The sequence below is a fragment of the Sorex araneus genome, chromosome 7, assembly GCF_027595985.1.
Source record: "Sorex araneus isolate mSorAra2 chromosome 7, mSorAra2.pri, whole genome shotgun sequence".
NCBI classification, from domain to species: Eukaryota; Metazoa; Chordata; class Mammalia; order Eulipotyphla; family Soricidae; genus Sorex; species Sorex araneus.
The window spans coordinates 77221691-77237585 of NC_073308.1; the positions used below are offsets into that span (position 1 = coordinate 77221691).

Below are 15895 nucleotides of genomic sequence, written 5' to 3' on the forward strand. Positions count from 1 at the left end.
GAGGTTGATACAGAGCACAGAGCACAGCATCAGAAGCATCCAAGTGGTGAAAGGAGACCTGAGGAGAAATTCCTGATGATGAAAGCAGACCCAGAACAGTGAGACCCAGATCAGTGAAAGCATGCATTTCCTCCTTCTTCACTATCAACCATAGTAGGCTGCAAAGATTAGAAATGGTGTCCGGTTGACAGGTGAAAGTCATGGTACTTCAAGCAGAAAGATGAAAGAATGCTAGCAAACCCTTGAAGCCAGTATGGAACTAAGTTCAAGGCTGTAGTTAGAGATAAGGCTGAAATGTATGTGTCATATTGAGGATGATTTAGATTAAATAATAAGCTAAAAACTAAACTTCTGAACTGGATAGACAAAACAGAGTTTAAGGTGCTTCTGTGGCCAACCTCAGTTTGATCTCTGGCACCAAATGGTTTCTCAAGCACTGCCAGGAACAACCCCTGAGCACTGAACAGGAGCAGCCCAACCCCAGCTGAATACAGCAGGGCGTGGTGCAAAAACAAAACAAAAACTACTAAAATTAACCACAAGAGGAAAGCTTCTGAGGATTTTTAGCCAAATGTTGATAAAATCAGTTTGTATCCTAAAGTTTTCAAAACTATTTTATTATAAAATGTGAAACATTTCAAGATCCACAAATAAAAACTCTGACCAGTATGACTGAAAATTTCAAACACATGAAAACTCACCATGTTGCTTCTGCTTTGGATTATACATTTTCCACCACCGAAAAATTATAAATCCATCTTGAATCCTACAGAAATTACAAAAGTAAACACTCAGGTAACAATTTACTGTCCTAATCTCTTAATCAGTTTATATAAAAGACAAACAATAGATAATGAATAAAGAAACACAGAAAAGACACTAATCAGGAAACTAGCCTGAATGTCCATAATCTTCCCGATATAAAAGGTAAAAGGGGTTCATTTTAGCATAGTTTTCAAATAAGCCTACTTGGATAAAATACCAGCTAACATTTCAAGGAAAATTAATAATAAGAAAATCTTTAGATATTTCTAATGATGAAAATATTACATCATTAAAACTAAAAATTCTTGGGGCTGGAGTGATAGTACAGCGGGTAGGGCGTTTGCCTTGCACACGGCCAACCCAGGTTCAATTCCAGCATCCTGTATGGTCCCCTGAGCACCACCAGAAGTAATTCCTGAGTGCAGAGCCAGGAGTAACCCTTGTGCATCGCTGGGTGTGACCCAAAAAAGCAAAAACAAACAAACAAACAAAAAAAAAACCTAAAAATTCTTTAGATACTTCTAATGATGTAAAAACCACCAACAAGTTAACCACACAAAAATGGGGGCTATTAGAACATGAAAGAGAAACCTTTACAGATAATTCCTTTATTTTTGATATATCACACCTCATTCCCCAGAAGATGGAAAGTAATCACTTAATTTTTACCTTTAATTAATAACGTAAGATAATAAAATAAGACTCACCAATAAGTTACCTGTTTTACTTGAGGTTTATGCGTAAATCCTTAGGATCTCTCTACTAATTCAGAATTTTTTTGGTTTTGGTTTTGTTTTGGTTTTTTGGGTTTTGGGCCATACAGTTGATGTTCAGAGGTCACTCCCGCATTGCCTTGCCATGGCCAACCCCAGTTCAATCCCTGGCACCAGTATATGGGCCTCAAAACACAAAGCCAGCAATAATCCTGCGCATACCCAGGTGTGGCCAACCCACCCTCCAAAATATGTATATTTTTAAAGAAATAAAGCTATTCATTCAGCAAGCCCACAGAAAAAATAATTTATTAAACATGCTAATAATCATTTCTTAATATATTCAGATTGTATTTCCTTTCCTTTACTAAAATGCTGAGAGAATCTCTTGCCCACATGCCTGGCTGTCTTCCCCAGCGCCCCTCGGAGGGGATGGGCTCCAGCTTCCCTCCCCGCCCCAAACAGAGCTCCCAGAGGCCGAAGACCTCCAGAACCTAGCCACAGTCATGCTCAAGGCCCCTCTCCACACATTCGGACAAGCCTCACGCATGAAGGTACCAGCAGAGGAACCCAGGTGTGTGTAATCCCATCAACGGCCAACATCCAGAGACTTAAAAGTAAGCTCCCAGAAGTGATATCTTATAACCTACTTCTCCCTCTGGAAGAAACTGGCAAGTTTCTGAGAGTTTCATGCCAACATGGGAGAGCCTTGCAAGCTTCCCATGGTGTATTCATATGCCAAAGCCAGTAACAAGCTGGATCTCATTCCCCAGGCCCTGAAAGAGCCTCCAATGTGGCATCGTTTGGAAGGTCGAGTAGAGAGAGGCTTCTAAAATCTCAGGGATAGGACGAATGGAGAGGTTACTGAGACCGCTTGAGAAATTCGACGATCAATGGGATGATGATGATGATGATTACTGAAATGCTAAGCAACTCTCTAACAACTTATCTATAAAAAGGATCTAATGGATGAAAATGATTAACATGTCTGATGCATGCTTTATGTAACAATAACCACCATGAATTCTAAAAAAAATATTGCCATGGATTTTAATCACTAAAATCTGCATCAAGGGCCTGGAGCAATAGCATAGCGGGTAGGGCGTTTGCCTTGCACATGGCCAACCCAGGTTCAATTCCAGCATCCCATATGGTCCCCTGAGCACCACCAGGAGTTAATTCCTGAGTGCAGAGCCAGGAGTAACCTCTGTGCATCGCCGGGTGCAACCCAAAAAGCAAAAAATTAATAAATAAAATAAAATCTGCATCGAGGAATAAAGTGAGATGACTACTCTATAAGCAGCTATTTTAGACAACATTTTGCCAATCTAAACCTTAACTAAATTCAGATAAAAGCATTTTAAGGGAGCTGGAGAGATAGCACAGCGGGTAGGGTGTTTGCCTTGCATGCGGCCGACCGGGGTTTGATTCCCAGCATCCCATATGGTCACCCAAGCACCTCAAGGAGTAATTCCTGAGTGCATGAACCAGGAGTAACCCCTGTGCATTGCTGAGTGTGACCCAAAAAGAAAAAAAAAAAAAAAAAGCATTTTAAAACATCAACTCACCAGATAGAATTTACTGAAAAATATTTTTTATTATTTTACTTTAAAAAGTGTTATTAGATAAAGCATCATAATCAAAGCATGTTTTTTACAGTACTTCCAATTTATAAGAAGGGTTCTTTTTATGTTATTGGTTTTGTTTTGTTTACCTAATAGACATGTCTTCAGTAATGTAATAGATTTCACGAACCATGACTTTTCCAGACAGAACAGAGAAAGAAAAGGAACCTGTTATAAAGGGAAAAAATAAGAGATATTGGTACTGCTACATTATACAGCGGAAAAGCTTAAAATAATCTTAACGTTCAATGTAATCAAAAACTAAACATTCTCTTGAAACCATTGAAAAACTCAGATATTCAGGTTTTGTAACCAAAATCTCCAGGCTCTCATGGAGCTGTGAATGGGCTATTTCCTCCCTAACTACCTGTCCTTCCAGGAGTCTGGCAGCCACACCCACAAACTGCCATATAAGTTCTTTAAGTGGCCAAGATCCAGAAATTCACAAATAAATTTCAGAAGAGATCATCAGACTGCAGAGATGCCTCAGACCCTTAAGTCACCATCCAGTTAAAAATTTAACTCCAGCTGTTTTAAATTTTAGAATTCCTTTAGTGCACACCCACATGTGTGGCTGTACATGTCATACTCTGTAACACTGATGTACCAGATGTAGCACACATTGGCTAGGATGTAATGTAGAAAGCAACCAATCTCAATTTAAAAATGTATTAGCCAGCACATAAGGCTCAGCCTGTAACAGCATGCTAGTAATCTTATACAAGGATTCAATAGCTTCAGGGTGAGATACAACAAACTTTACACACTTTCTTCTAAGGAAACCTTCTTTGATCATTTTTAGAAAATTATTCATAACAAGCAATACAAAATTAATTATTTAGGGCCTGATACTAGGGCGGGCTTGGGTGGTAGTTGGGAAAATTCAAAATAATGGCAGCAGATGTTGGAATTGGTGTTGGAATATTGGATACTGGATGCAATAAATTATTGTGAACAACCTTATAAAAATAAAATTAAATTTTAAATAAAAACAAAACAAACTTTCTCATCCTACTCCCTTCCTGATATCCTAAGAGCTTAGCTGTTTTCTATCATTCTTTCTCAAACATAACAAAAAGTACCACAAGGAGAAGAGAGATAGTAAGCAGGAAAGAAGCTTGCCAAACACACCTGTCTCAGGTTCTGTCTATCTCCAGCACTGCATGTGGTACCCCAACCACTGCCAGGAGTGGTCCCTGAGCACAAAGCCAGGAGTAAGTCCTGAACACTGTCAAGTGTGGTCCAAAAAGCAAAAAGCAGCACAAGTATCATCACTAAGAACTGAGCAACTGAATAACCACATGAGGACATTAGCTTAAATGGCTGTTTCATGTAGATAATCCTCTAAGTTACAGTCATAAAATTAAAAAACATACACTAACTCCCCATTTTTTCCTATGGATCAGTGGGTGTCTCAAACTAACGAAAAACTACCTATGCGTAAAATAATTTCTATTTATGCCCATTAAAAACCTATCAGGAATGTTACACTAGTTTTATTCACTTATGTTTCCAACCGGAGCAGGACTTTCCAAGGCATCTAGCATCCTAATATACCACTTTTATATATCTGCAAACTTCCTACTTACAAGTAGTCAGAAACTAAAATCATAAAGCAGCTGACAAAATTATATACACTGGAGATTCCAACAAACTTTTTTCAGCACTGATTTGTTTATAAAAAAAAGCAAACACTTCATAAATTTTCTTTAGATAGTGGAATCTTGAGACATTTCCATTTTCATATTTTATAGGTATTTAGATTTTCCAAATTATTTCAATGTTCACATTCATAAGCCAAAAAGTCACAACAAAAACACAACAAAATAATAAGGGCAAAGGGGAGGGGAGACAGCTCAATGTGCTGGAGCCCATACTCTGCATGCTTGGGTTCAGTCCCTGGCAATGCAGTTTTCCAAGCACTGGAAAACTATGACACTTGGCACATGGACCCCTAAGCATTGTGTCAAGAGTAGCATTAAGCATCACTGGGCGTGCCTTTCACCTTGACCAAAAAAAGTTAAGAACATCCCCAAGCATAGGACACCTTCTGTCACATAGTATTGTGTGAGATTCCAGGTCAGTCATTAACTCTTCATGGAACAAAGTTTAATGCTTATTTATACAATACTGCTTATAAAATACAAGTTTACAACATATATCACAGGACTGCCCACAAGAAAAATATTACTTAAACTTACCAATATGGATATAGCCATGTTTGTATAATCTATTAAGAACCAGTGTTAAAATAAGACCAACATTCCGAGAATTATAATATGTAAGATAAATAATCCATCCACAGGACAAGATGGTAGCTAGGAGAAAAAAAAATTCAAAAGGATCTTATTATGTATTTCCTCTCAATCACCTTAGAACATTCATAAAATTTTGTTAGTAAAAGTTCATTTATCTTTCTCTTTCTCCTTGGCCATTAGCCAGAAAAGCACAGACTGAAATTAGAAGAATTAAGGCATGTTTCAAATACATTTGCTCTCCTTTATAATGTTTCCTGTTTTTAACATGTTGTACTTTAAAATTATTAAGCATATCTTAAGATGTTCTGCGAAGAGAAATTCTGTATATCTAAATATCCTAAAAAATCATCTGAATAGTCTAAATCAGAGCCCTTTCAGAAAAAAAAAAAGAACTCAATGCCCACTCCCCTACCACCACTACCACCACCACCACCACCACCACCAAGAAGAAACTCTTCTTGAAGCGAATGAACAGAAAAGTACTTCCCATTATATCAAAGGTCAATTCCAATCCCCAGAATGGTTCCAGCACCCACCAGGAGGCAGTTTCACCCACCATGTGAAACACTGTTCTGGAAGATCCTTCATAAGGCCAATATCACTTTATTTTTAAAAAATTATACCCCTTTACCTACTTTCAGCACTCAGGTCTTGTGCAGAGTGATCATTTCCAACTATTACTGTCATAGTGGTCCCTTCTCTATTCTAACTGCCCTCCGCCCCCACGTACAAGATAAAACCTTTCAATATCTATACTGCAAACCATAGTGCCTGAAAGAAAAGAGAGGGGTGGGGAGAGGAGAAGAGGAGGAGGAGTTTATACAGAGATCCAAAATTTAAACTGGTGGGGCTGGAGAGATAGCACAGCGGGTAGAGCGTTTGCCTTGCACGCGGCCGACCCGGGTTCAAATCCCAGCATCCCATATGGTCCCCTGAGCACGGCCAGGGGTAATTCCTGAGTGCAGAGCCAGGAGCAACCCCTATGCATCGCCAGGTGTGACCCAAAAACCCAAAAAAAAAAAAAATTTAAACTGGTACTCAAGACACCAGTTAGCACTTTACTGGCAATAAAATGAGAGCTGCATCCAAGAATTTCATTAATAGTCTTTGTGGCCCACAAATTTAGAAAAGCTGAATAGGAAAGTTTAACAAATAATTTTTCCAAACATACTGGCACTCATGGTAACAATATAAACTACTGTTCATTGTACCTATGGTACAGAGTACAGAATGTGGTTTCATTTAATTTCAGATCTTTTTGTCATTTCTTAAGGTCCAGAGTTTTAAAGAATCTTCTTAAAGTATGGTGAAATAGAGAAACCTGAATCAGGTATAGAATCCCTATACAAAATTCTTTTATAGTTCATTTGAGTAAGACTGTAGTTAACAGAATAATCACCCATTACTGATTGTTCAATTCTGGTAGTTACTTAGTTTTAGATGTTCCTTTTAAAAGAAACAATTTTTAATTAATTGACCTGGGAAAAAACAAAGTGCTTTATCTTGATTTAGTTGATTTTTCCCAATGGCATATGTAAATCACATCTACATTTGCAGGAAGCAGGTGGCTCCATTCTAAAAAGCAGCTCTATCTAACCACAAGTTTTGAACTAATTAAGAGAAACTAAAAATCACTCAATAATCAATGATATTTTTTTTAAGTAATTTAAGACAAAGAAGATTACTTCAAGCTTCTTTGTCAAGACCCTAAACAGTTTGATGCTCTTCGTGTTCCTGGAGCGAGCAGTCACCATTGGGCTACACCAGCACGCGACAGGGACGCATGGAGACGTTACTTGTGCCCGCTCAAGAAAATGGATGAGCAACAGTATGACAAATGATACAAGTGACAAGAAGTAATTTAAGATGATAGTACGGCCTCCTTATAAACATTTCTAAATAGGCCATCTTATGCCATTTTGATAATTGGTGAAATATCTTTATAGGGGCTATCCTCAGCAGTATTCAGGGGGAAGTGGGGGCCATTCCAGAGGATACTTGGCCCAGCTCTGCAGGCCTGATGGGTCCATGCTAAGGCCTAGAGCTACTGAGAGTCACTAGGGTCATACCAAATAGGGACCAAGTGATGCCAAGGTTTGACTTGAGGCCTCACACATGACAGGCATGTGCACTACCCCACCCCTTTGAGCCATATTCCCAGCTCAAAATTCATGTACTTTAAAGAATGTCACTGAACATACTACAAGTTAATGCTGTACTGTAACCCATCATTTTTTGTGAATTTTATAAAATTTTATAAATTTCTAAGTCATTTACAAAATTTATAGTATTAGCAAAAGAGAACTAGTTCAAGTCTATAAAGCTTCTGGACTATTAGACAAAAATTACTGGCAAAGTCCACAACCAGATGCAAATGGCATAAGAACCAAGCCGAGATTAGGCAAAAATATATTTGCAAGATAATCATTTTAATAATAAAAATAATTTGAATCATTTCTACAGGGTAGAAGAATGGACTTGACACAAAAGAGCAGCTAATGCAACATCTTTCTTTTCTTTCAATCTCCCCAAGTTAGAAAAGAAAGCACCTAGAAAAAAACAATCTTCTAGAACAGTTTGCAGACCAAATGTTCACAGAACCAATTATTAGAATCTTTTTAATTTAAAAAAATATTTTTACTGAAGTAATATTAGTTTACAAAACAATGTATGTTCTTAAGGTTATAATTTCAAAACCTCTTCAAAATACGTGACCATATCATATCCACCACCTAAGATACCAGTATTTCTTCACCACAAACAAGTGGTACTATAAATATTTCAGCTTCAATGGAAACTTCAATGGAATTTTAAGCAACTTAAATTACTAAAAATTTTAGTAGTTGTTAATTCGCATATGAAAAATAATAAAGCACAAGAAAATATATTTTACTTACCAACAAGGAGCCAAACAACATTGGAATTGTGTTCTATAAGAAAATCTTCCAACTGGGTAATACTAGGAACAATACTCTCATTCTTCCTTTGATCCATTGCTTAACTTATTTCAGAATGGCATCTAAAGGCCTAAAGGAATCCAAACATCAAACTTAGAATCAGATTTATTATGCTACAAAGGAAATAATATAACAGAGGAAAGGTGAATTTAATGTATATGAAAGTTATTCAATCATATTGTTTCTTCTAAGGATAAGAAAAAATATAACATGTGCCTATTTCCATATGAAATATAAAATAGAACACAACGTATCACATTTGTAATACCCTGATCTAATCATCTTGAGAAGTTCAATTACTACAATCCTGGGTCAAAATAAGAGAAGAATGATTATTCCTGAAACTATCAAAAGATTATCCCAACAATACCAAGGAAATATTAAAAGTATCTAAATTGGACACACAAATAGACTAGTCTCAAAATGATACTTATCATTTGTACTGTTACATTATAACAATACTTATTTGTATTGTTACATTAACTCGTTCTAACCTCTATCAGTAATATTCCCTATTATGCCATAGAAAAAGTTTAAGTTTGGCTTCACTCTAAGTAGAGTTTGGTGGACTTTGGTGGTACTCAGGGACTGATGATGCGCAGTACAAGGAATGAAACCAGTATTGAGCAGAATCCTACTACTACACCTGATGCTCAAATTAAATTATCAAACGAGCAATTGTGACCAGATGTGTGATGTGTATATGAGAGTGAGAGAGAGAGAGTATATGTGTGAGAAGGGAGAGAAACAGGAGATATTATCAGGGTGAATACAAATATATTGCAATACTAAAATAAGTTATAAATGAAGAATGAAAGTTATTTTATGAGCTAAGGAAATAATATTTGGTAATGCAAAATTAACATGACTAAGACAATATAACTCTAACAAAATTATCTAGTGCCTGTAAAAAATTACAACGGCACGCACGGGAGGGGGAGATGTGATGTGTGTTGTGTTGTTCAGGGGCTCTCGGGGCAGTTCTCTCTCCCTTGCACGCGCCGCTCGCATTCGGTGCTCTCGAGCTGCTGTGTATGGACCAGATCGGGATGGCTCCTCCTTGTGCTCTGCTTCTGTGTGTGCTGCTGTGCTCTCTTCTGTCTCTCTATCTCTGTCTCTGTAGTCTCTCCTCTGGTATCTTCCAACCTCTCTGTCTCTGCTTCCGTGTCTTCTCTCTGCCTCTTCTTGCTGTGTCTTCTTCTGTCTGTGTCCTGCTTCCTCTTCTTCTGTCTCTGCTGCCTCTTCTTCTGTCTCTGCTGCCTCTTCTTCTGTCTCTGCTGTCTCCTCTTCTGTCTCTGCTGTCTCCTCTTCTGTCTCTGCTGTCTCCTCTTTTGTCTCTGCTGTCTCCTCTTCTGCTTCTGCTCTGCTTCTGTGTCTACTCCCCTCTGTGTCTTCTCTCTTCCGTGTCTTCTCCCATGTTTCTATCTTGCCTCTCTTATAGTCTTAGTTTATATAGCAATCACATAGGGCATAACACAAAGGTGGGTTGAACATTAACAAATCAACAAAGAAGGGTACAGGAGATTAACAAAATCTCACCTAAAGAGATTACTCCAGTTTACAAGGAGATCTGCTCCAGGGTGGGGTCCAAACAAGGGTGTGTCAGGGTGTGTCCCTTTCTTCCTTCCTCAACTACTCTAATCCACTTAAATCACAATCACGATCACGAAAATCCCTGTTAATCATGATTTCTCAAGTGGGCTCAGTAACCTCTCCATTCCTTCTTTTCCTCTCAACAATGTTGTACTCAGCCCTCCCAACAATGTCACACTGGAGGCTCTTTCAGGGTCAGGGGAATGGGATCCAGCTTGTTACTGGCTTTAGCATATGAATACACCATGGGAAGCTTGCAAGGCTGTCCCATGTGGGCAGGAAACTCTCAGAAGCTTGCCAGTTTCTCCCAGAGGGAGAAGTAGGCTACAAGATATTGCAGGGCCGCAAAACAGCCGTGCGCTTCTGGGAGCTTACTTTTAAGTCTCTGGATGTTGGCCGTTGATGGGATTACACAAAACCTGGGTTCCTCTGCTGGTACCTTCATGCGTGAGGCCTGTCCAGACGTGTGGAGAGGGGCCTCGAGAATGGCCGTAGCTAGGTTCCGGTATTGCCCCATCAGGAAGCCCTGGGTTTAATCCTCCATACCACGTGTGCGTGCGCGTGCGCATGCACACACGTTCTCTCTCAATTGAGCAGAAGGTGAAGTAAGAGGGGAAACAGTGAGGGAAATGGGTGAAGAATGTCAAAATACAAACTTGCAGCTGTAATCAAGTCCCGGATGTCATGTGCAGCTAAGGACTATAGTTATCAGTACAGTTCTTACTGCATGCTTTAAAGTGCTAAGAATAGATCTTAAAAATTCTACACTTCTGACAAAGTTATGGGTGTTACCTAAACTAATCTTGTCAGACCTGGTGGCGTGGGAATGGGGTATAAGGGGAAAAATTATGTACATGGAACAGTGGGACGCTGGTGGAATCTCGAGCCGGAGCCGATACCAGCGCAAGCCCTTCGGTTCCAGAAACTGCTTGCAGAAACTCTACTAGTCTATCAACTAAGCCAGAGCCCCACGCCTGCCGATGACGGGAAATAACCATCCTTTTCGGTTTTTTTTTCCCTTGTCAGGCAGCGTGGCGATTACCAAACAGGCGTGAACTCGGTGGCGCGGGGCAAGGGGGAAAAAGAAAAGTTATGTAACAAACAGCGGGACTTAATATCTCTATATTCTTAGCAGTGGAGAACTATCAAATGCCTCCTTGGCAATAGGACTGCTTTCCTTTTTTGGGGGAAACCCCAACAACGGTAGTGAGTTGTGTGTTGAAACATGGAATGTAATCGAGATAAGGCATAAACGTAGTGGAACTTATCATGTACAAGGGTGGGGACTGGGGAGGTGGGAGGGGGTGGCAGGTATACTGGGGGGGTTGGTGATGGGAGATGGGCACTGGTGAGGGGAAGGGTGTTTGAGAATTGTGTGGCCGATAAACATCGATTCATGATAAAAACTCTCAATAAAATGGGAGTTGAAGGAACTTTCCTCAACATAGTTAAAGCCATTTACCACAAGTCCACAGCAATTACTCAATGTTGAAAAAAAAAAAGACTTTCCTCTAAGAACAGGCACAAAACAAGGATACCTACCTTCACCACTACTATTCAGTATAGTATTGGAAATCCTTGCCAAAGAAGTCAGGTAAGAAAAAAATATTAAGGGCACCCAGGTAGAAAAAAAAGTCAAACTCTACTTGCAAAAGGCTTGAAACTATACTTAGCCCTAAAGACTCTATCCCCCCTCCAAAAAGACCCTCCTAGAAACAATAGTAGACCTGTATAGTATGGTGATAGGAAAATGTCATGGCTTTTAAATATACAACTAATGGCATGGAGGAGAGATTTTTTTTTAATCCCTTTCACATTTGTGCTTCAGAAAAAACAACTAAAAGAAATAAAAAAGAACATGAGGAAATGGAAATACATTCCTTTCTAATGGATCAGGAGGATTAACATTGTCAAGACAGCAGTACTTCTCCCATAGCATTATACATATTCAATGCAATCTCTATAAAAATACACATGACATTTTTTAAAGAGATAAATCAAACACTCCTGAAATTCACATGGATTAACAACTCCCCCAACCCCTAATAGTCAAAGCAATCCTAGGGAAAAATATGGAAGGTATTGCTCTCCCAACTTAAAGCTGTAGTAAATTAAACAGTGTCATACTGGAATAAGGACAGACTCTCAGATCAGTGGAACAGAACTAAAAATCCAGAGACAGATCCTCAAGTATAATTTTCAATAAAGGAGTAAAAATACTAAGGACAGCAAGGAAATCATCTTCAACAAATGATGCTGGGAAAACTGGTGAGTCACATGCCAAAAAAAATGAACTCAGACTCATACCATGTACAAAAGTCACTTTCACTGTCATCCCGTTGCTCATCGAGTTGTTCGAGTGGGCACCAGTAATGTCTCTCATTGTGAGACTTATTGTTACTGTTTTTGGCCTATCAAATATGCCACGGGTAGCTTGCCAGGCTCTGCCATGCGGGCGAGATACTCTCGGTAGCTTGCCGGGCTCTCCGAGAGAGATGGAGGAATCAAACACAGGTTGTTGGCCGAGTGAAAAGCAAACGCCCTACCGCTGTGCTATCTCTCCAGCCCACAAAAGTCAAATCAAAATTAATTAAAGACCTGAATATCAGACATGAATCCATAGTTCCATTGAGGAAAACATAAACAGAACTCTTAAATGAAGCTAGAGGCACTGAAGCTAGAGGAATTGAAGCTAGGGGCACCTTTAAGGAGTCAATGCCACTAGCCAAGCAAACAGAAACAAAGATAAACAAATGGCACTGCATTAAATTTAAAAGCTTGGGGCTGGAGAGATAGCACAGCTGGTAGGGTGTTTGCCTTGCACACGGTCAACCTGGGTTCAATTTCCAGCATCCCATATGTTCCCCAAGCACAGCCAGGAGTAATCCTGAGTGCATGAGCCAGGAGTAACCCCTGTGCATCGCCAGTTGTGACCCAAAAAGCAAAAAAAAAAAAAAATTAATTTTTTTTAATTAAAAAGCTTCTGTACCTCCAAGAAAACAGTCACCAAAAAACAAAGATACCCCAAACACTGCGAGAAATTATTTGCCCATCACTCATATGAAAAATTGGTTAATATATGTGATATATAAAGCAATGATAGAACATACTAAAGAAATCCAACCCCATCAAAAAGTGGGAAGAAGACACACCACAGAAACTGGCAAACATCTAAAAGCACAAGAACAACCTGTGCTGGTGCGGATGAGGGAAGAAATGGACTCCCCACTGTTGGCAGAAATGCCAATTAGTCCAGCCTTTGTTGGAAAACAATATGGACATTCCTCAAAAAAACAAAATATTGAGCTTCCATTTGATCCAGAAATACCAGTTCTGTAAATATACTCTAGAGGCCTAAAAATATACGGCAGAAACACCAATTGCACTCCTGTTTTCATTGCAGCACTATTTTCAAGAGCCAGAATATGAAAACAGCCTCAGTGCCAGAGAACAAATGGATAAAGAAACTATGGCACATCTACACAATAGAATACAACGCAGCTGTTAGGAAAAACAAAGTCATGAAATCTGCCTATAAATGGATGCACATGGAGAGTATCATGCTGAATAAAATGAGTCAAAAGGAGAGGGACAGATATAGAATGACTGCATTCATTTGTGGTATATAAAATATATATACAATTGAAGACTAATATCCATGATCAGGGAAATTAGGGACTAAGAGGACTGGTCAATGGTTGGAATCAACCACAAATGTGTGAGGGGCAGAGGGTAGGTAAGATAGAGGAGACCAGTATGACAATAGTTGGAAATGATAATGCTAGACAAGAACTGAGTGTTAAAAGTAGGTAAAGGGAAATACACAATAACTTACCAGTATCTATATTGCAAACCATAATGCCCAGAGAGGGAGAGAGAGAAACAAAGAGAGAGAGAGAGAGAGAGAGAGAGAGAGAGAGAGAGAGGAGGGAAGGAGGGAGAGGAGAGAGAGAGAGAGAGAAGAGGGAAGGAGGGGGGGAGAGAGAGAGAGAGAGAGAGAGAGAAAGAAAGAAGTGGGTGAAGAGTACCTGCCATAGAAACAGGCTGGGGGTGGGGGTGATGGGAGGGAACTGGAGACACTGGTGCTGGGAAATGTACAGTGTTGGAATAGTGTGTAACTGAAACCTAATCATGAACACCTTTGTACAGGTATATCTCACTGTAATTCAATTAAAAAATCTTTAAAAAACTGGGGAGAAGAGAAACTTCCTCAAAGGCATACATAAATAGACAAAAGGCATATAAAAAATGCTCTACATTACTAATCATCAGGGAAATGCAAATCAAAATAATGAGGTATCACTTCACACCACAGAGGCTGGCACATATCAAAAAAAAAAAAAAAAGAACAACTAGTGTTGATATGGATACACAGTGGGATGCATGGCGGGGGGGAACTGGTGGGAATGTAGATTGGTCCAGCTGGAGATGAGAATGGGGACCTAGTCAGAATGTATACTGGTCTATGGTAAAATAGACATTCCTCACAAAACTAGAAATCAAGCTCCCTTCTGACCCAATAGTTCCACTAAGCCCACAAGGCCCAAAAACACAATCTATACCCCTGTGTTCCTTGCAGCACTATCCACAATAGCCAAAATCTGGAAAAAACCCAAGTGCACAAGAAGAGATAACTGGACAAAGAAACGTTGGCACGAATATATAATGGAATATTACTCAGCCACAAGAAAAGATAAAAATCAAGTGATTTGCTGCAATGATTTATCATGCTGAGTGTAGTTAGAGGGAGAGACCAACATAGATAGATGTCTCTCATGTATCAGATATAAAGAAATAGAACAGTGGAATGTGAAATTCCCAAAGGCAACAGAAACAAAGAACATGAGAACTGTCTTCAGCAGGAAGCACGGCACTTGAAGGACTGAAGGGATAGAACAGGGACGGGAGCATTACAACAATGGTGGAGAGAAGTATTCAACCAGGAAGAAGAGAGGGGATGAAAGGTAGTAAGTGTTATGCCTGGAAATCTATCAGCAACAATAATATAAAGTACAGTACCAAAATTTATACAGAAGTGATCTCACAGAGGCAGACTTGTGGGTGAGAGGGTAACTGGGCTGGGATGGGGGGGGATGAGTACTGGTAGCAGGAAATGTACAGTATATATTGGTGAAGAGATTGGTGTTCAAACACTGTATTTCTGAAACCCAATTATGAATTTATGGATAACTTTGTAATTCAGGGTGACTTAATAAAATTAATAAATAAAAAGCAAAAAGATTTAAAAAGAGGGTGTTGTAGTTTCAAAAGCAAATGACCTGAAAAAGGCCCAATAGTCAAAAGAACTTGTTTTTTAACAAGTATAAAATTAATGGCAAAGATTTTTATTTATTTTTTTAATTTATTCTTTTATTGAATCACCATGTGGAAAGTTACAAAGCTTTCAGGTTTAAGTCTCAGTTATACAATGCTCAAACACCCATCCCTTCACCAGTGCACATATTCCACCACCAAGAATCACAGTACCTCCCCCAGACTCCCCTACCTCCCCTGCCCCCAACCCCACCTGTGTAACTGCTAAATTTCATTTTACTTTCACTTTACTTTGATCACATTCAATATTTCAACAAAAAAATCACTATTATTGTTTGGAGTTTCTCCCCCCAAAGTCGGACCTGCTAAAAAGGAAGCATTTGATAATTTGTTTTCTATTGCTGAGAATGAAGAGATATGAGGTTGAGCGGCCACACTAGCGGCCGCACAGTTTTGGATTTAGTATTTTAGTAACTAAGTCCAGAGAAATTTCTGCCAGAAATTGCATCATTGCAAGCTTGTACCTCTTTGCTACTTTATATTCCACATATGAGTGCAATCTTTCTATGTCTGTCTCCTTCTTTCTGACTCATTTCACTCAACATGATACTTTCCATGTTGATCCACTTACATGCAAATTTCATGACTTCATGTTTTCTGACAGCTGCATAGTATTCCACTGTGTAGATGTACCAGAGTTTCTTTAACCA

The 15895-nt window shown here is 39.1% G+C and overlaps 1 protein-coding gene across 7 annotated transcripts in view; it reads right to left on the reverse strand.

Annotated features, from left to right (window-relative positions):
• Window positions 1-15895, reverse strand: part of BLTP1 (bridge-like lipid transfer protein family member 1) — a 193215-nt gene that overhangs the window by 161136 nt on the left and 16184 nt on the right. For all 7 annotated transcript variants that reach the window (XM_055144298.1, XM_055144300.1, XM_055144302.1 and 4 more), the window contains exons 3-6: window positions 8259-8388; window positions 5305-5421; window positions 3193-3271; window positions 702-766 (exon numbers count right to left, since the gene is read on the reverse strand). In XM_055144298.1, coding sequence (XP_055000273.1) covers window positions 702-766; window positions 3193-3271; window positions 5305-5421; window positions 8259-8355 — 358 coding nt within the window. In that variant the 5' untranslated portion in view covers window positions 8356-8388. The remainder of the gene's footprint in view (window positions 1-701; window positions 767-3192; window positions 3272-5304; window positions 5422-8258; window positions 8389-15895) is intronic.